This window comes from Myxocyprinus asiaticus, chromosome 39, assembly GCF_019703515.2.
Source record: "Myxocyprinus asiaticus isolate MX2 ecotype Aquarium Trade chromosome 39, UBuf_Myxa_2, whole genome shotgun sequence".
Classification (NCBI taxonomy): domain Eukaryota; kingdom Metazoa; phylum Chordata; class Actinopteri; order Cypriniformes; family Catostomidae; genus Myxocyprinus; species Myxocyprinus asiaticus.
In genome coordinates this window covers 36593302-36615321 of record NC_059382.1, presented here as the reverse complement: position 1 = coordinate 36615321, position 22020 = coordinate 36593302, and the positions used below count along the sequence as shown (strand labels likewise).

At 42.4% G+C, this 22020-nt stretch overlaps 1 protein-coding gene across 2 annotated transcripts in view; it reads left to right on the top strand.

Moving 5' to 3' along the window:
- The window catches only part of dscamb (Down syndrome cell adhesion molecule b), a 264610-nt gene that overhangs the window by 140113 nt on the left and 102477 nt on the right, over positions 1 to 22020 (top strand). For both annotated transcript variants that reach the window (XM_051678499.1, XM_051678498.1), the window contains exons 4-6: positions 5188 to 5334; positions 7717 to 7995; positions 21518 to 21793. In XM_051678499.1, coding sequence (XP_051534459.1) covers positions 5188 to 5334; positions 7717 to 7995; positions 21518 to 21793 — 702 coding nt within the window. The remainder of the gene's footprint in view (positions 1 to 5187; positions 5335 to 7716; positions 7996 to 21517; positions 21794 to 22020) is intronic.

The window sequence follows — 22020 nt, the reverse complement described above, 5'->3', positions numbered from 1 at the left end:
TTTGCTTGAATGACAAAAGAGCACAAATGCAACCCAAACAGTGGAGTCATGCAACACAGATGCAGCTTTGATAGATGCAATGATTGAGATTGCGCTTGCGTGTGGAGTGGATTCATCAGTCTGTTCAACTCCATGAGCTTTTAGTTCATTTATACACATAGACTGTCTTGGGTGTTTTTCGATGTCATTTCTGACAAATGGTTGTGAAATGGAAAAGGTTATTGTGTTGTGTCTTGGTGCACTACAGTGGCTGTGCTGCAAATGAATTATTCATCCTAAGAACTGGAGAGGGGAGCAGGAGAAAGAGTAAAAAGAATGAAAGACAAAGACAGAATAAGAGAGACAGAGAGAAAAATGTGAACTAGTTAATGCAAGCATTTTATTATAAAGCACAGAGTTAATTTTTTAACAATACAATGAGAGATACATGGGAGATTGTTCTCATAGCAATTTCACAGCAATATATATATATATATAAATGACAATAATTTTTTTTTATATATAGTTTTTGAAAGTAATATTCATTGCTGTAATACAATATATTTTTTTTAAAACAACAGCATAAATTAAATGCAGTATAGCAATTGAAATATTTTCTTTTTATTAAATAATAAATGATTATTTTTATTGTAATGAGAATCGGGAAATTTTCATGAAAATAATCTCACAGTTGCATAGTTTCTTTCCCCTAAAATTAGCTTTATTTTCTTTAAGTAAAATTTTATTTATTTATTTATTTCATTTTGTGAAATATGACCTGGGCATATACAAATGTTGTGCCCCAGCACCTCTTGTATATTATCAATATGTTTTTACGTCTGCTAGGTGGCAGAAGGGTGTGGTGAGCGGGTAGAGGAATCCTAAATCCAGGGTTAACTAGGAACTCTGACCTTAATCATGCCTGATTAGTGCTCTCATCCTCTGAGGAACAGGCAGTCTGGATCCTGGATTTAACATTGATTAGCTGGGAACATGTTGTCAGGCCTTCTGTCACCCATGTGGAGAGTCAGTAGAAGACCTTGTGGAGAGTCAGTAGAAAATACCTTGTTTGTTTATTAACTGAGAAAATGCTGAGTTTACATTTGTTTTTTTATATTGTTATTGTTAGCTGCAAATGAGTAGTTGTGTGCCTCTTGCATAATCTTTTTAATGGTCATTTCTTAGTTCTAATGTGTCTAAATGATGCATATGTGAATCAAATGGCCTGTTTTCTTTCATTTGATAGACTACAATTAGGAGCAAACAGCTTTATGGAGTCCTAGTCATCTGCACAATTTAACATTTTCTGCACTAATTGTGTGGAAAGTTCTCTGAAATTCTCCAAAATGTCAACATACATGCATAAAACAAAAGTATGCTATTTCTATGCATTGTTATTACATTTCACCTGAATTGTCTGACATGAAAGGAAATTGAATGAAAAATGATATCATATGATTTGAAACCCCTTTCAAGATATATGCCTTATTTTATTTTATTTACTGGCCTGCCACTAAAAGTAGTCTTTTAGGGAAGTTTTTAAAGAGTGTACTTGTGTAGAAGATTAATACATTTAAAGGTGAAATAAATTCAATTAGGTGGAAAAAAAATCTACCAGCAGTGGTCGTGTAGTGATAAAAAATTCTATTCTATTCTATTCTATTCTATTCTATTGTAAATGTCACATCAAAATGTTTATCTTAAAACTGAAATGAAGCTAACACAGATTGTGTATAGTAGTATTGTGAAACAGGGCCCACTTAGAGAACAAACCATGGAATCACTGTGAAATTATGTGATCCTCAAATTCCACAACACAGTTAATCTAAGAATCATTCTTGATTTTTTTTAATTTTTTTTATTTTTTACCCTTTCAAAACAACAGCACACAGATGCCTTTTCCCAGTTTTCCATTTGCATTGTTGGTAGCAGGTCTCACAGCTGCATGTAAACTAGGAGCTATAACCCCCTCAAGGGTATCAAATCCTGGACTCTCATTTCTAACTGGGTCAATGCTTGCGATAGCTGTAGACTCTCAATCTCTCTTTATTTCTTCCTTTCTGTCTCTCTCTCCTCAGCCCCAGTGCACTACAAAATCCACTCCTCATCTTGTATGCATTATAAAAATTTGTGACCATGTGTCATTTTAAAGAAACAGTTCACCCAAAAGATTCTGTCATCAGTTTTTCACCCTCATGTCCAAACTGTATAATTTCGGAGTGACTATTTTCACCCAGATGTAAATAGCATCTGTCACACAGCTATTTTCATCCTGATAGTCTGGTGAAACCACAGAAATATATGACAGACTAGACAGTAGGTGTCGCTGCAGTGGCGTGGGGTGTAAAGATGGTGAGAATGTGTTGTGTTGTCCTAGTGACCACAGTTCAAATCTGCCTTTTGTCCCACTATTTTTCCCATCAGATTTCCTGTTTCCACTCTTAATATGTCCTTTAATACTACTTAAAATAATAGATAAAAATGAATATTAATGTTGATTAAATTGCAGTGATTTGGTCACTGTGAATGTCGAGGAGAGCAGAGATGGGTCTGATCCAGAGGCGGGGTCTGTCGATCGCTTGTGTGTAGATTGCATTATACAATAGTAATATTATAGTAACCATGTTTTTGTTTTGTTTTTTTTTGTTTTGTTTTTTTTGCCAGAAACCATCGTTTTAATGCACTTAACAATGGTGTTACTATAGTAATATGGTGGTAATATAACCATGGTTAATTTTGTGGTTACTGTACATTTACAACAAAATACCATGGTGAAACTGGTTACTGTAGTAAAAACAAGGTTATTTTTTCTAAGGTAAGGCTAAGGTTAGGTTTAGAGGTAGGGGTTAATGTAGTGTGGCTGTGGGACTCTTAATAAACACAATAAACAAACTGCAGTGATGCCCATACTGTATGTTAGCATTTAAATATGGGTGCAAATAGCATCTGACACTATCTGCACCAGGTTGAAATTATTATCTACCATTATTTGCACCAGGGTCGCGGTGCATGTAATATCTGCCATTATTTGCACTGGGGTATGTGACGAGGAGGAGGGCATGGCCGGGCCGTGTTGGAGCACGGCCAGTGCTGAATCAGCTGATCAGCAGGAGAGCGAGATAAGGGGCAGCTGGAGACGCTGGTTCGAGAGAGAAAGAGATGCACGCACCCGCGTTGTGTGTGTCTGTTTATCTTATGTTTTATTTTGTTTTAAGTTGAGTTTTACATTAAACCTTACGTTTACTGTTCAGCCGGTTCCCGCCTCCTCCTTGCCCTTCCTTTACTTGTTACAGGGTATAAATAGCATATACCATTATTTGCACCAACATCTGCCTATTTTCTTCTTCCTTGGAACACAAGAGGAGATGTTTAGAAGAACTATATGTTAAGAACTATACAATAAAAGTAAATGGTGATCAGGGGCTGTCAAACTCCTAAAAATGTAGGTCTGCACAGCGCAGATGAACTTAAAACACATTTGGTGTGAACAGCCCCTAACTCATCTGTTTGTGCGCATTGTTTTTCATTAATTACAAACCCGAACCAGAAGTTATACTCGAAAATCTAACTTGAAACTAGCCCGAAATCTGGAATCACTCACTCTCTTTATAATTTATTCTCCAAGGAACTAAACTTGTTGCAATAGACAGACCTCAACCAAAAACGACAGACAATAAAGTAGTTCATATGACCTATGTGCCCTATTTTAAGTCTTCTAAAGCCATATATGAGAGCTTTGTGCTTTGTAGAAGAGACAGAAATTAAAGCAGTTATTCACTGTACTGTATATTTTTCTACTCTTCCACAGCTCTCAAAAAAACTAAATCAACAAATACAGGTTAGCATATATTCAACTATTGCATGTCAAGAAGTGTCACGGCAGGTTTGACGGCAATAATGCCAAACGTTGTTTGTTTTCATGTGTCTCAGAATCAATAATGATGCTGTGATGTTCCGGACACAATTTACTTTCATTGTATGGAAAAGAACTATATATATATATATATATATATATATATATATATATATATGGGGGGCCAAACAGGAAATAATTACAATATATACAATCTGATTATATAAATGTAAATCCTGAATATATAGTTGTAATTATGAATATATACATATAAATCAGAATATATACTTGTAAGTCTGAATGTATAAATATAAATCTGAATATATTTGTAAGTCTGAATATATAAATCTGAATATATAGTTGTAAATTCTGAATATATAGTTGTAAGTCTGAATATATAAATATAAATCTGAATATGTAGTTAACTTTATGATCAGGCATGAACATAGACAGATGTTTTTGAATAAAATGTGCAATTAAAAATAGATCATATGTCTAAATAATTCAGCATTGTACAATGATCCAAATCAGTTATCCAGAGCAATTGGAGTCTTTTAATGCTTTACAAAATTGAAGGCTGGCCAAAACATGGATGCTAAACGTACTCCTTAGACTTTGGGGTCCTTAGAAATCTAAGGCTAAAGTGTACAGAAATTGCGAAACACACCATGACTGAGAGAGCCAGGGAGATTGTAAACAATCTTTTGACCAATGATGATTTTATTCAGACATTAGCAGTGGCTAAATATATATATATATATATATATATATATATATATATATATATATATATATATATATATACAGTATATGTAAACTGTATGTAAAATATGAATATATAAATTAAAGAAATATCAAACAAATCAAAATTATCAAATAAATAATTATCAAAAAAATAAAAAAGGACTGGAATGATATTAGGGTAAGCAAATGATCACAAAATGTTTATTATTTAGTGAACTAACCTTTCAATGTAAGCACAATGATCCTTAAAATAAAATATTAATTATATTAGGACTTACCATGATAATTTTATAATTTCTCTGGTTGTGTGCGTGTGATCTCTGGCTGTAGTTTTTTCTGTTTGAAACTGACTAGCTAAGCAATCGGCTCACTTGCAAGTCAGTCACGTCCAATAGTTCAATACTGCTCACACTCAGGTCTTCCAGTGCTGGCTTCAAAGAGACGTCACGTGTGGATTTTCTTATCTGACATAAGGAATCCATTTTTTACATACATCTGTTATTAATGGAACAAAGAAGAGAATAGTACAGAATGTTGTAATGCCTTTAATTGTGGTTAGCAAGAAGAATAACTGTTTTCAAGATTTGTCTCTATCTCTGTTTCTTTCTCAGGATCAAGATATCTCATTACATCCACGGGGGCCTTGTATATTCTGGATGTACAGTCAGAGGATGCAGTGAATATTTATCGCTGTACCACGCGGCACCGATACACAGGGGAGACCAGACAGAGCAACAGTGCCCGACTGCTTTTATCAGGTGAGGAGCCTTTGTGTTGGTGTCAAGTTCCCAACTGCCTCTTTTCCTTTCTCTCACTCTCCTTCTCTCTTAAATCTATAGATGGATGCCAGGGCTGCACGATTTGGTTGAAAAATCATATTTCTATTATTTAAATGCATTTGCAATTGTGATTTAATAAAGCAATAAGTTATGAGAAGCAGTGTGTAAATTTGTTAGTTAGGTACAATATGCATCAATGTTCCTGCAACCCCTTGAATATATTTAGCCATGAATATATTCACAATACTAGCATAGCCTAGAGTGCCCTTTTGCATTTATGAAACATTTACTACATCATTAGAATATGAAGGACAACATTGTTCTGTCATACTGTATTATTTGATTGACCATATTCATGAAATACTATCTTTTCACTATAGAAGATTTAGTCCCTGACATATAAACGTAAAAGTTAGTTGGTATATATTGTACTGTGCAGTGATATCGTGAACAGGTGTTTTATGTCATAGACATAAATTATGTCATAGTTTCTATAGTGTATTATAGCATGACTGGATCACTGTATTGACTAGGCTTGGGCAAAATTCTGAAGTTTAGAATTGGCTCTCTTTCAATTCATGACATGAAATTTGAATTGAATTCACTACACCCAACAGGAAGTTGATTTGGAAGGACAGGAAGAGGAACTCACTGAATAGCAAGAAATTAAAAGAAATTCAACACAGTGATGTATTTATTTAGCCTATTTATTCTCCAATAAGTACAATTCTATGTATGTATGTACATACGTATGTGTGTGTGTATATATATATATATATATATATATATATTGACTATATCATAGTTCCTGTGGGTCAGAAGTTTACATACACTAAGTTAACTCTGCCTTTAAGCAAATTTCTGGAAAATTCCAGAAAATGTTGTCAAGCCTTTAGACAATTAGCCAATTAGCTTCTGATAGGAGATGTACTGAATTGGAGCTGTACCTGTGGATGTATTTTAAAGCCGACCTTTAAAGTCAGTGCCTCTTTGCTTGGCATCATGGGGAAATCAAAAGAAATCCGCCAAGACCTCAGGAAAAAAATTGTGGAACTCCACAATTCTGGTTCATGCTTGGGAGCAATTTCCTTAATGCCTGAAGGTACCAAGTTCATCTGTACAAACAATAGTATGCAAGTATAATCACCATGGGACCACAAAGCCATCATCCCGCTCAGGAAGGAGACGCATTCTATCTCTTAGAGATGAACGTAGTTTGGTGCGAAAAGTGTGAATCAATCCCAGAACAACAGCAAAGGACATTGTGAAGGAAACAGATAGACAAGTAAATGTAAAATGTAAAATGTAAAAAAATGTATCTATATCCACAGTAAAACAAGTCCTATATCGACATAACCTTAAAGGCTGCTCAGCAAGGAAGAAGCCACTGCTCCAAAACCACCATAAAAAAGCCAGACTACAGTTTGCAAGTGCACATGGGGACAAAGATCTTACTTTTTGGAGAAATGTCCTCTGGTCTGATGAAACAAAAATGTAACTGTTTGGCCATAATGACCATCGTTATGTTTGGAGGAAAAAGGGTGAGGCTTGTAAGCCTAAGAACACCATCCCAACCTTGAATCATGGGGGTGGCAGCATCATGTTGTGGGGGTGCTTTGCTGCAGGAGGGACTGGTGCACTTCACAAAATAGATGGCATCATGAAGAAAGAAAATTATGTGGATATATTGAAGCAACATCTCAAGACATTAGCCAGGAAGTTAAAACTCGGTCGCAAATGGGTCTTCCAAATGGACAATGACCCCAAGCATACCTCCAAAGTTGTGGGAAAATGGCTTAAGGACAACAAAGTCAAGGTCTTGGAGTGGTCATCACAAAGCCCTGACCTCAATCCGAAAATCTGTGGGCAGAACTAAAAAGTGTGTGCGAGCAAGGAGGCCTGCAAACCTGACTCCGTTACACCAGTTCAGTCTGGAGGAATGGGCCAAAATTCCAGCAACTTATTGTGAGAAACTTTTGGAAGGCTACCCAAAACATTTGACCCAAGTTAAACAATTTGAAAACAGCTGATAATCAGGTCAGATTATTCCTTTTAAAAGGGGGCGGAAAAATGTGTTGGACAATTAGCCGACAACTCGTGCTGTGTGTGATGTGCCTTTTGTTTCAGTGCTTTGTTGACCAGTTACTCTGAAACATGGAAGACATGTAGAGGCATAGAGAATGAAGTTATTATTTAATTTCTTTTGAAGTTGTGTAATTAATTATCAGTGATTTGAAACAAGATAGCAAACTATCTGTACTGGCACATGTTGTTTTAAAAAATCTGATATTGGTATCGGCACACAAATTTTGTATCGGTGCATCCTTACCACTATTTACTACTATGTTCTCTGCCTTGTAGAACCTGTGGACTCTGCTCCAGTGATTCTGGATGGTTTTGAACAGAGGGAGGTTATGGTTGGTCATCGGGTGGAGCTCCCGTGTAAAGCGTCTGGTCACCCGCCACCCAGATACCGCTGGCTGAGGGACAACAGCCCCTTAGAGTCAGACAGCCGGTACCACCAGAGTGTGTCAGGCCTTCTCATCGAGGCCACACGACCCAGTGACGGAGGCAGTTATGTGTGTGAGGTGTGGAACAGCTTCGGGAATGCCAAAGTGGTTGGACAACTCATGGTCAAACGTAAGTTATCCTTTAAAGGGGCCATGTTCTACACTTTTGTAGCATTTTATTTTATAAAAAGTCACATTTTTAATTATTTTTTATGCCAATTTTCCACCCTCTCTCTGCCCCTTATAATTAAACAGGCTTTTAAATGTGAATGTACCTACATGTACTTTTAAGACTTTTACTGTTTATGGTAATCTCTATTATGACTGGTTTACCATTTTGCATGTGAAATGAGTTACAAAAATGGTCCAATACAGTAACTGCTATCCCATCCTTCAGTAACAGCATGTGCAGTCTTTGCAAAGCCTGCATTACATTGTGACAGCCAGGAACAGCTGTACAACATTTGGCAAACTTCCACCACTTCTATATACCAACTGGAATAATAGTATCTATCCTACTTACTCCTTGTTACTTCACCTTGGATGGGTGGGCCAAGTTGCTTAAAGGGGTAGTTCACCCAAAAATGAAAATTCTCTCATCATTTGCTCATTATTTTCACCCTCATGCCATCCCAGATGTGTATGACTTTCCTTCTTCAGCAGAACACAAATGAAGATTTTTAGAGGAATATCTCAGCTCTGTAGGTCTATACAATGCAAGTGAATGGTGACCAGAATTTGAAGGTCCAAAAGGGACATAAAGGCAGCATAAAAGTAATCCATACGACTCCAGTGGTTGAATCCATATCTTCAGAATTGATATGACAGGTGTGGGTGAGAAACAGATCAATATTAAAACCCTTTTTTATTACAGATCTACACGTTCACTTTCACTTCCTCATTTTGGTGTGGAAGTAACTTACATGTCCTTTTTGGACCTTCTGAGTTCTGGTAACCATTCAGTTGCATTGTGAGGATGAACAGAGCTGAGATATTCTTCTAAATTTTTTTTTTTTTATCCCGCTTTTCTCCCCAATTTGAAATGCCCAATTGCCACTACTTAGTAGGTCCTCATGGTGGCGCGGTTACTCACTTCAATCCGGGTGTTGGAGGACAAGTCTCAGTTGTCTCCGCTTCTGAGACAGTCAATCCACGCATCTTATCAGATGGCTCGTTGTGCATGACACCGCAGAGTCTCCGCATGTGAAAGCTCATGCTACTCTCCGCGATCCACGCACAACTTACCACGTGCCCCATTGAGAGCGAAAACCACTAATCGTGACCACAAGGAGGTTACCCCATATGACCCTACCCTCCCTAGCAACCGGGCCAATTTGGTTGCTTAGGAGACCTGGCTGGAGTCACTCAGCACACCCTGGATTCGAACTCGCGACTCCAGGGGTGGTAGTCAGCGTGATGACAGTCAGTGATGAGAGAATTTTCATTTTTAGGTGAACTATCCCTTTAATACTGCATTGGTGTTGATATGTAAATCTAGGTGGTCATATGTTAATATACTTATGGTTGTGACTAGGGATGTGCCCGAAGCCAAATACCTTATTCGGAAAGGCACGAATAATGACTTAAAAACGAATAACGGATTCATCCAAATAACATAAAAACTGTTTGTATGACTGATTATCCAAAAAGCACAAGGATAAAGCAATATTTTTAATAAACATATCCAAAATTACAACGAATTCATGAATCTGTACAGCCAATATTTCTAAAGTGTAAACCTTACGAATGAAAATGTGCACGTTGTGATTTCAGATCGGATGGCCGCGGTCTCGACTCCGTTTGTGATCTTTGTTAACTGTGCATGTCTGGAGCTTGTCAAAGTGTAACTTAAGGTTAACATTAAAATATGATATCATATACACTTTCCACTTCTTGAAATGTCTATGTTAATGTATCACACGATTCACACATGATTCTCATGTATTTATTTATAGCCTAAACCTGAGGGCGATGTTAAATTCCTGACCTGAAGTGATTTAACATTGGAGCTCATCTTTCCGTCTCTTTAAAGTTGACCACATTTATATCCACATCAGCGATTATGTTTTTTAACTGGTTAAGACTTTATTCCGAAAAAAAAAAAAAGTGAAAATGCTCCATAAAGGTTTAAATGCTCCATAGAGTATTCATCTATTAGGAATATTCCTCCTTATGAAAAATGAAGAAACTGAAACATTCTCCGTCTTTTCTTCTTCTTCTTCTTTAAACTGTGCTCAATTTGAAAATGTTAAGTGTTCTTGAACTCTGGTAAGGCGCTACATATATTTAACATTATTATTATTACAACCCCAATTCCGAAAAAGTTGGGACAGTATGAAAAATGCTACGAAAAACAAAAAGGAGTGATTTGCTATATTGAAAGTACTACAACTAAACATTATATGATGTTTTACCTTGTGAATTTCATTGTTTTTTTTTGTTTTTTTTTTAATGTACAGTAATTTCAAATCAGATATTGCAACACACTCCAAAAAAAGAGTGTTTACCACTGTGAAACATTACCATTTCTTCTAATAGCACTTATTAAGCATGTAGGCACTGAAGACACAAGTTTGTTAAGTTTAAAAAGGGGAATTTTCCCCCATTCATCCATTATGCAGGTCTTGAGCTGCACAATTGTGCGGGCCTTCGTTGCCGTATTGTGTGCTTCATAATGCACCACACATTCTCAGTTGGAGTTGGTCAGGAGTGCAGGTAGGCCAATCTAGCACCCGCACTCTCTGCTTATTCAGGCAGTTTGTGGTTTGAAGCTGTCCTACTGAAAATTCCAGGATGTCCCTGGACAAAACAGTGCTGGATGGCAGTATATTCTGCTCCAGAATTTGTACATATCTGTCTGCATTAATGGTGCCCTCACAGATGTGTGAGTTACTCATGCCATGGGCACTGACTCACCCCTGGCCCATATAGATACTGGCTTTTGGACCTGATGCTGATAACAGCTTGGATGGTCCTTTTCCTCTAGGCCCGGATAACACGACGGCTGTGTTTTTCAAAAACTATTTGAAATGTGGACTCATCGGACTAAAAAACACAGTTCCACTGTTCTACTTTCCATCTAAGATGAGACAGAGCCCAGAGAAGTCGGCAGCACTTCTGGACAGTGTTGATGTATGGCATCTGCTTTGCATAGTAAAGTCTTAACTTGCATCTGTGGATGCAGCGGCGAATGGTGTTGACTAACAACGGTTTATTAAAGTAATCATGATATCCATTACAGATGAATGATGTTTTTTAAGAAAGTGATGTCTGAGAGATCAGAGAAGTGGTTTTCGGTTTGCCTTAACGCACCGAGATTTGACCAGATTCTTTGAATCTTTTAACTATATTGTGCACTGTAGAGGGTGAAATGGCTAAAATCCTTCCAATTTCTCTTTGGGGAACATTGTTCTCAAAGTGCTGGATTATTTGCTGAAGCATCTGTTGACAAATTGCCAAGTCACGAATGATCCTTGCTCTTGAAGGACTAGGCTGTTTTTGGAGGCTCCTTATATACTATGACACGACTGCCTCACCTGTTTAACATCTCCTGTTTCACATTGCCTTGTTATTGTAACTCATCAAATTGTTATTAGTCTTAAATTGACCAGTCTCAACTTTTTTGGAGTGTGTTGCAATCCTCTGATTTGAAATTACTGTACTTTGTTTTTTTTTTTTAAATAATGAAATTCACAAGGTAAAACATCATATAATGTTTAGTTTTAGTGCTTTCAATATAGCAAAAGGTGAATATAATTTACAAATCACTCCTTTTTGTTTTTATTAGCTTTTATCATACTGTCCCAACATTTTCGGAGTTGGGGTTTGTATTATTATTATTATTATTATTATTATTATTAATATTATTATTATATTTATCTAAATAATGGTGTCCTATCGTAAAAAAAAATCCTGATAGACTTACAGGACTTTCACCTGTTTGTAGGCGAATTATATTGATTTTATTTGAATTTCTTTTAATGTTTGAATTTGTATTTATTTTTCACTGCTAAATGTGTGCTTGACATTTCACATATTGCTTGACACCTCTTGCCTCCAGAATAATGTTGTTATACATGCACAGACAAACGAAAATTCTGTTTCATGCATATATTAATATCAGAAATACCATGAGAAACCACAACATATTCCCCAGTTAATGTATCCTACAAATTCATCTCGATCTGGTAAGAAGAAATTTTTTAAATAATATTTTTTTAAATAATAATTGTATAATAATCATAATAATAATAATGATTATTATTAGGCTATTATGATGAAAAGGCATATACAAGGCATATTTTATTAATAGAAACTATAAATGTAAGAGTAACACTTAAAAATGGGCGTTTCATTTAGTTTTGATGCACTTCTGGTTTAAGCCCTGTCCACACCCGGTTCTATCCGAATACAGAGACAGATACAGATCATTTTGTCATATGAACAGATACAGATACAAATACAGATAATGGCTTCACTGCACACCCCTTCTTGTGACATCATAACCATGATGGTTTCTGAATGAACAAAACAATTCATATTTCATTTTAATTTTTTTCATTTAATTTTATTCATTTATAAAGCACTTTCCAACTTCACTTGTAGACCAAAGTGCTGAAAAGTGAGAGGTAAGATACATACAACATGCAACAAAACAATGTTCACTTAAAAACACATCACACCCAGCCATCTAAATGAAAAGAAAGGAAATTAATCTTTAAACGAGTTTTAAAAGTAGCGACAGTGGAGGTGGCTCTAATTTCATATGGCAAACTCTTCCACAGCCTCGGACCTGTGACAGAAAAGGCTCGATCACATTTGAGCTTCAAGCACAACCGTGGAATAGTGAGAAGTGATTTGCTCTCTGATCTTAACAATCTAGACAACTGATATGGAACAATCAGATTAGAAACATAAGCTGGAGCCTGGCCATTTACAGCCTTAAAAACATACAGTAGAACCTTATATCTAATCCTGAACTCAACTGGCAGCCAGCGAAGAGATGCCATTATTGGAGTAACATGGTCCCTTTTCTTTGCCTTCATGAGCAACCTGGCTGCCGCATTCTGAACCAATTGTAACCTTGAAATCAAAGCTTGATTGGTCCCTGCATAAAGAATATTGCAATAATTTAAACGATATTAAATAAAAGCATGTATGACTTTCTCTAAACCCTTAGTTGAGAGAACCGGCTTCAGCTTAGCTATGGATCTAAGTTGGAAGAAACGTACTGGTTACTTTCGTAACCTCCGTTCTCTGATGGAGGGAACGAGACGTTGTGTCGATGTAGTGACACTAGGGGTCACTCTTGGGAGCCCCAAACACCTCTGCTTTTTTGAAAAAAGGCCAATGAGAATTGGCGAGTGGAATTTGCATGCCACTCCCCCGGACATACGGGTATAAAAGGAGCTGGTATGCAACCACTCATTCAGCTTTTTGTGCTGAGGAGCCGAGACCAGGTCCCGGCCATTTCAGCGGGTAGTTCAGCGTTGTGGCAAGAGGAACACAATGTCTCATTCCCTCCATCAGGGAACGGAGGTTACGAAAGTAACCAGGACGTTCCCTATCTGTCACTCACTTGATGTTGTGTCGATGTAGTGACACTAGGGGTCCCTATACAAACACCACAACTAGCTGAACTGTGTTGCGTGAACTGGCGGAGTGTGACGGGCAGACTGCTGTGTGCCTCGTAGCCAGCACATCAGGCCATCACGTAACCTCCCCCAATGCTCTTAGGAGCATCGAACGGTCCATCAGGAGCAAGTCAACTGCCCAACTATAGGGACAGGCTAGCCCAGCCGAGGCCTCTTTTCCCTATCTTTTCTCCCCAAAAAGAGTGGAATTAGTTAACTGATTGGGAGCCATAAGTGTCTGCATCGGGGGGTGTCCCTCCCAAGGGGAAGACACTGCAGAGACCACACCCCGCTCAAAAAGAGGGGGTATTTTGAGTGGAATATGTCACATGGTCTTACCGAGTCTTGTTGGAAGTATGTCATGAGGAGAGGTCCCATGGTAGGTCCTACCCAAAGGGGGAGGAGTTTCTACAAAGCATGGCGACCGGGGGCAGAGGGGCCTCTGCCCAAGGAAGATGCAGTTTGCCGTCAGGGAAATGATTTTGCGGAAGATATCACATGGGGTCGCCTTTCAGGAACCAGCACATGTGGAGCACCTACCTCAGTACAGGGGCTCATTAGCGCACGTACTGGGCCGGTCAGTGAGTTTCTCCACAAACTCAGCTGCCAGAGGGCTAAGGAGGAAAGTCATCCAGGGATCACAGTCTGTGAACACGACTGGGAGTCAAGAGTGCATGTCTTCCCTCAAGGGAGGGGAAAGGTGCTATGTGCAAGCGGTACACCCGGCCAGTTGTCCCAGAACTTACCTGCTCGTGCCTGCCAATACATGGGATGAGACCGGCTCAATCCGGAGATTGTAGAACCTCGCAAAGGTGTTGGGTGTTGCCCAGCCCGCTGCTCTACAGATGTCTTCCAAAGAGGCGCCAATGGCCAGGGCCCAGGAGGCCGCCACACTCCTGGTGGAGTGGGCTCGTAACCCCGCAGGGGGTGGCATGTCCTGAGCCTGATATGCCATCGTGATGGCATCGATGACCCAGTGGGCCATCCTCTGTTTGGAGACAGCGCTTCCTTTCTGCTGACCACCAAAGCAAACAAAGAGCTGCTCGGAGCTTCTAAGGCTCTGCGTGCGATCCAAATAGATGCGTAAAGCTTGCACCGGACACAGCAACACCAAGGCTAGGTCTGCCTCCTCCTGGGGCAGCGCTTGCAGGTTCACCACCTGATCCCTAAAAGGAGTCATGGGAACCTTGGGCACATAGCCCGGTTGGGGTCTCAGGATCACGTGAGAGTAACCTGGACCGAACTCCAGGCACGATTCGCTGACAAAGAACGCCTGCAGGTCCCCTACCCTTTTGATGGAAGTGAGCGCATTCAGGAGGGCAGTCTTCAAAGAGAGTGCCTTAAGCTCAGCTGACTCCAAGGGCTCAAAGGGAGCTCCCCGTAGACCCTGAAGGACTACAGAGTGGTCCCATGAGGGGACAAGGCATGGTCTGTTGGGATTCAACCTCCTAGTTCCTCTCAGGAACTTGATGATCAAGTCATGCTTCCCCAAATACTTACCATCTACTGCATGGTGATGCACCGAAATAGCAGCTACATACACCTTCAGGGTGGAGGGGGACAGCCGCCCCTCCAGCCTCTCCTGCAGGAAGGAAAGCACTGATCTGACTGTGCATCTCTGGGGGTCTTCGCGTCGGGAAGAACACCACTAAGTGAACAGACAGCACTTCAAGGCATACAGGCGCCTTGTAGAGGGAGCCCTATCCTGAGTGATCGTGTCTACCACCACGGGTGGTAGGCCACTTAGGTCTTCCACGTCCCGTCCAGGGACCAGACGTGGAGATTCCAGAGGTCTGGTTGCAGGTGCCAGATGGTGCCCCATCCCTGAGAAAGAAGGTCCTTCCTCAGGGGAATTCACTGGGGGGGGGCTGTCGCGAGGAGCGTGATATCGAGAACCACGTCTGGGTGGGCCAGTAGGATGCTACTAGGATGACCTGCTCCGCATCCTCCCTGAACTTGCACAGGGTCTGTGCAAGTAGGCTCACTGGGGGAAATGTGTATTTGCGTAGTCCAGGGGGCCAGCTGTGTGCCAGCGCATCTATACCGAGTGGTGCCTCGGTCAGGGCATACCAGAGTGGGCAGTGGGAGGATTCCCAGGAAGCAAACAGGTCTACCTGTGCTCAACCGAATCGACTCCAAATCAGCTAGACCAACTGAGGGTGGAGTCTCCACTCTCCCCTGAGGGTAACCTGACATGACAGCGCATCCGCTGTGGCGTTGAGGTCGCCCGGGATGTGAGTGGCTCGTAGCGACTTGAGGCACTGCTGACTCCAGAAGAGGAGACAGCGGGCGAGTTGTGACATGCAATGGGGGTGTAGACCGCCTTGGCAGTTGAGGTACGCTACCGATACTGTGTTGTCCGTCCAGACCAACACGTGCTTGCCCTAGATCAACGGCCGAAACCTCCGCAGGGTGAGCAGTACCGCCAACAACTCTAGGCAGTTGATGTGCCAACGTAGCCACGGGCCAGTCCAGGAGCCGGCGGCTGTGTGCCCGTTGCATTCGGTGCCCCAGCCCATCTTGGAGACGTCTGTTGTAACCACGACACACCTGGAGACCTGCTCTAGGGGAACCCCTGCCCGTACAAATGTAAGGTCGGTCCACGGGCTGAAGAGGCGGCAACAGATCGGCATGATGGCCACGCGATGTGTCCCGCAGCACCATGCCCATCTCAGGACTCGAGTCTGAAGCCAGTGCTGAAGCGGTCTCATATGCATCAACCCGAGTGGTGTGGCCACCGCTGAGGATGCCATATGCCCCAGGAGCCTCTGAAAAAGTTTCAGTGAAACTGCTGCTCTCCATCTGAACACCTTCAGACAGTTCAGCACCGACTGTGCGCTCTCGTACGTGAGGTGCTCTGTCATCAAGACTGAGTCCAACTCCAGACCGAGAAAAGAGATGCTCTGAACTGGGGAGAGCTTGATCTTTTCCCAGTTGACCCGAAGCCCCAGTCAGCTGAGGTGCCAGAGCACGAGGTCCCTGTGTGCGCACAGCAACTCTCTAGGTAGGATTAGCCAGTCGTCGAGATAGTTGAGGATGCAGACACCCACTTCCCTTACCGGGGCAAGGGCAGCCTCTGCGAACTTCATGAAGATGCGAGGGGACAGGGACAGGCCGAAGGGGAGGACCTTGTACTGGTACGCCTGGCCTTCGAAGGCAAACCGCAGGAAGGGTCTGTGTCGAGGTAAGACCGAGATGTGAAAGTACGCGTCCTTCAGGTCTACCACCACGAACCAATCTTGATGCCGAACACTCGCTAGAATGCGTTATTGCGTCAGCACCTTGAACGGGAGTCTGTGCAAAGCCCGGTTCAGTACTCGTAGGTCCAGGATTGGTTGCAACCCACCGCCTTTCTTCGGTACAATGAAGTAAGGGCTTTAGAACCCTTTCTTCATCTCGGCTGGAAGGATAGGCTCTATTGCGCCCTTGCACAGAAGGGTAGTGATCTCCGCATGCAAGGTAGCGGCGTTCTCACCCTTCATAGAGGTGAAGCGGACGCTGCTGAACCTGGGCAGGCGCCTGGTGAACTGAATCGCGTAGCCGAGTCGGACGGTCCGGGTCAGCCACCGTGACAGGTTGGAAAGCGCGAGCCATGTGTCCAAACTCTGGGCGAGGAGGACCAAGGGAATGATCACGTCGGACGTACCGGCGGGTGGGGCCTCGCGGCGGGGCAGAGCTCGAGGTGCCACATCGAGGGGATTCGAGCCCCGTGGCTGTGCTTAGTCCAGGGACATCGAAGCACTTACCTGGCTCCTGCCCCCCACCATAAGATTGGCCGAGGAGGGGGGAGGAGGAGTCTCGTCCCCGTATTCCACCGGACCCAATCCCGTGTGGGTGTGTTTGTGCCACAGCTGGGCGCACAGGGGCAGGGGGACCGCCGCTGGGGTGCCATATCTGCAAAGATGGGAAGGTGGTCTTGATGACAGCTGTGCACACCAAACATGTGACCCAGGGAACAAGAAAACCACTCTTTTGTTGAATTTTTGGGTACCACAGCCTCTTAAACATGTGGCGAAATTAAACGAAAACGAAAAAAAAGATTCTCCTCCCGGCCCTCCACCGGGGGATAGAGTGGTCTGCTCACCAGCTCTGGAGAAGCGGGTCTCCTTGCCCCTGTCTCAGGGGCACTTGAAGCCTTCCTCAGGTTCTTGGCGGCCGGCTGTGAGACGGTTGGCGTCGGCTTCCTGCGCTGGGCTCCACGCCGGGGCCGGGCCATGGAGGTGGGATACGGCAGAGCTGGTGTTGTAGTTGCAGGAGGACGCCCTTGGTGACGAGCAGACAGGGTGTGGAGTCTTGAGCCGCGCCGGGGCAGGATGTGCTGTATGGCCTCCGTCTGCTGCTTCACCACCAAGAACTGCTGAGCAAAGTCCTCGACGGTGTCGCCGAATAGGCTAACCTGGGAGATGGGGGCATCAAGGAACTGTGCCTTGTCAGCCTCGCGCATCTCAACCAAGTTGAGCCAAAGTTTGCGCTCCTGGACCACCAGGGTGGACACCGCCTGCCCGAGAGACCGCACCGTGACCTTCGTCACCTGGAGTGTGAGGTCAGTCACCGAGCGCAGTTCGTGCATCAATCCCAGGTCAGAACTTCCCTCATGCAGTTCTTTTAGCACCTTGACTTGGTGTACTTGCAGGAGAGCCATGGCGTGCAGGGCGGAGGTGGCTTGTCCAGCGGCACCATAGGCTCTAGCCGTCAGGGACGATGTAAACCTACAGGCCCTGGACGGGAGTTTCGGGCACACACACCAGGTGGCGGTGCTCTGTGGACACAGGTGCACCGCGAGCGCCTTATCCACCTGAGGGATTACCGAATACCCCCTGGCCGCTCCGCCATCGACGGTAGCGAGAGTGGGGGAGCTGAAAGACTGGGACTGGGCAGTAAAAAGTGCCTCCCACGATCTTGTCAGCTCCTCATGCACTTCCAGGAAGAAAGGAACGGGGCGTGGCGTGGCGTGGCCGTGGGCAGTGCCCCGAGCCCAGGAACCAATCGTCGAGCTGCGAGGGTTCAGGGGAGAGCAGAGGGTTCCACTCTAGCCCGACACTCGTGGCCGCCCGGGAAAGCATGTCCGTCATTTCCGTGTCGGCCTGGGACTGGGCGACAACTCCCGAAGGAGGAAGCCCAGTCAAAGCCTCTGCCTCCGACTGGATGAGCCCGCTCTCCGATGCTGCGCTCGATATCTCGTCTTCTTCCCGGGCTCCGAACGAGATGTCGAACTCGCCCTGAGACGAGCCGGCGATCTTGTCCGAGCGCCCGACCGGAGCAAGCGAGCGTGCTGGGGAATGGGAGGTCCGTGGGGGGATACCCGGTGGAGGTGGTCCCATTGAGGTCCCCAAATCGCCCCCAGTGCTAACCGGCACGGCCTCATACAGAAGAGTTTCAACGGGAGATAAATCTGAGCATCGTCAGCATAAAAATGGTAGGAAATACCATGTTTTAAAAAAATCAAGCCTAGAGGAAGCATATACAATGAAAACAACAAAGGCCCTATAATGGATCCCTGAGGGACCCCACAGGTAATTGGAGCCCTGGATGAAGAAAACGAACCAATCCTCACTGAAAACGATCTATCCTCAAGATAAGAGGAGAACCATTTTAAGGCTGTTCCTTGAATCCCTACTACATGTGATAAACGATTAATAAGAATTGCATGGTCTATAGTGTCAAATGCTGCACTCAAATCTAATAAAATTAAGGCAGCATGTTTACCTGAGTCTCTGATTAAAAGAATGTCATTAACCACCCTCAATAGTGCAACTCCATGCTATGTCCAGCCCTAAAACCTGATTGCAATTTATCTAAAATACTATTCTCCTCTAAAAAAGATGTCAACTGAGCTAGGACTACCTTCTCCAGAATTTTAGAGACACAGGGTAGTTTGGAAATAGGTCTATAGTTCTTCAAGTCAAGATGGTCCAATCTAGGCTTCTTAAGAAGTGGCTGAACAACCGCTTGTTTAAAGCAGAGTGGAACAATTATATTGTAAAGGCTACTATTAACAATAGAAGTAATTCTTGGACCGATAGTATCAACCATCTCCCTGAGAAGGCGTGAAGGAACAACATCCCACCCACAGGAAGTGGGCTTCAAGTTAATAATAATGTCTCTGACCTGTTACAAAGAAACTGGTGCAAACTGGTCAAAAATCATGACACTACCCGATGTCACTACTGAATCACTAAACTGTGCTGGGAAACTTGATCTAATCCCATTAACTTTCTCCACAAAATATTTCAAGAATCTTTCACATGTATCTGAAGAGGGATCTAAACCAGCCTTTTCAGACAGAAAGAGCAAAAAATTTGCTCTTGCATCCCTTACTGCGCTCTCATATCTTGACAAGCTTTCCCTCAAAATTTGAAGAAATACATGTAACTTGTCTTTCTTCCATTTCCACTCTGCCTTCATGCAATCCTGTCTAAGGTTGCGAGTATACTCATTAAGCCATGGTTCTGATTTACCTCTATATTTCTTGACTTTGAATGGAGCAACAAAGTCAATAATGTTTGTACAGACCAGGTTAAACAAAGTGGCCAGCTCCTCTGGACCTACAGAAGATGGGGGAGACTCAATAAAACTCATAAATGATGAAGCTTTATAAGCTTCTGAAAAGTCCAATGACGTAACTGATGTAATCAGTTGAGAACGAGACAAAACAGGTAGCGGGGCAGGAGATTTACATGAAAAGGAAACATTAAAAACAACAGTCATATGATCAGACAAACCATTGTTAACAAAGTTCATTTTGCAAATAAGAAGTCCTAAAGATAAAACCAAATCTAAAGTATGGCCATTCTTATGTGTGGGGCCAGTAAAACACTGAGTGAAATTAAGAGTCCACCAGATCTAAAAATTCAGAAGCCATGGGCTTAGCAGGGCAGCACACATGAATGTTAAAATCACCAAGAATTAAGATACTGTCACACATGGGGAACAACATAAGACATAAAATTCTGAAAACTCCAATCTTTTTTATATTTAGGCTGTCTATATATCAAGGCACACAGAACTGGTCTATATGCATCAAACATCAGTAACTGAGCTTCAAAACTGTTATAATCTAGCAGACCTTGGAGTACTAAAAAATGTACATCCCGGCGGGGAAAGTTCAATAAAGGGGCTCAACTCCCTGATATTGAGCCATGTTTCCGAGATGAAAAGTCCAGATCATAAGATACAAAAAAGTCATTTAAAATAAAAGATTTATTTTAAATCGATCTGGCATTAACAAGTGCCATTTTAACAGCACCAGAATCATCAAAGTCCGTCGGCAATCCCTCAGTGGCAGCTGCCAGTTTGAGATTGAGCCTGAGATTGCAAATTGTTCTGATTAATACCTCTTGAATCCTTTGGCTTCCTAACATCAGTCCGTGATCAGTCCATGTAGCCGGGAAGACCGACTGAAACCATGAGCATCTCAGACTCCATGCCCTCGTTGCACCAAGCCTAGCGGTGAACTCCTGTGCTGCCGGTGAAATTTCCAGCCGATCCCTTTCCACTTTCACCGAAGCTCTAATTCTAACCGAAACTCCAGCTCGCCTGCCTCACCTTGTTCTATGTTTACTTTGGCGAAACGCACATTCTGATGACCATAGTTCAGCTGACATTGGTGAAATTAATCAAGGGTGGAAAAAATATTTTCCACTATGGGAAAGGTCCGCCACAACCGCACGAATATGGAGTAAAGTTTGGCGATCATAAATCCATTTAGAGTAGCTAGTGCGAGTGAAAATGCACAAAAACAACATCAAAACAAACAAAACAGAAAACAAAGAGAGAGCACGAGGGCCAGCCAACACTTTACATGGTGCTATACTTAATTCCTAATAAGATTGAACAGAATTAAAAATAATATTTAAAGTCCAAGGTGACTTAAAATTACCTTGTTGGTTGTTGGCCAAGATGCACATTTTGGAGATTTTATTTGCATCTTGGTTTTTCCATCCAAATTTTTTTTTATGCAATGTATGTAATGTACAATAATGGTTTATATGTGTGTGTGTGTGTGTCCTTCTTCCCCAGAGCATTTGAAAGCAGCGGTGAGCCCGCGCAAGGTGCGAGGCAGCGTGGGTAGCCAGGTGTCTCTGTTCTGCAGCGTGACTGGCTCTGATGAGTATGATATCACCTGGTACAGGAATGGTGAGAGGATTTATCCCGGTATAAATGTGCGTATCACAGGCATCAACAATGAGAATTTGGTGATGGAGGGAATGGCCAAGAGTGATGGAGGGGCATATCAGTGCTTCGCCCGGAATGGAAAGATGTCCACACAAGATTTAGTTCAGGTCATCTTGGAAGGTAAGTCCAACTACGTGAAAAAAAGATACTGAATTTGTATGTTAATGGTGCATTATACTAGCTGATATAGCAGTCATCTTGAACTTATGCTGACACCTAGTGTGGATGCAGTACCATGCAAAAGCAAAAGTTTACGGTGACTGATGCCATTGTAGAAATGCACTATTAGCAGTAATGATTCATTTATTTTGTTAGCGAAAGTGTCGGGGTTACAGGGGAATTACAGA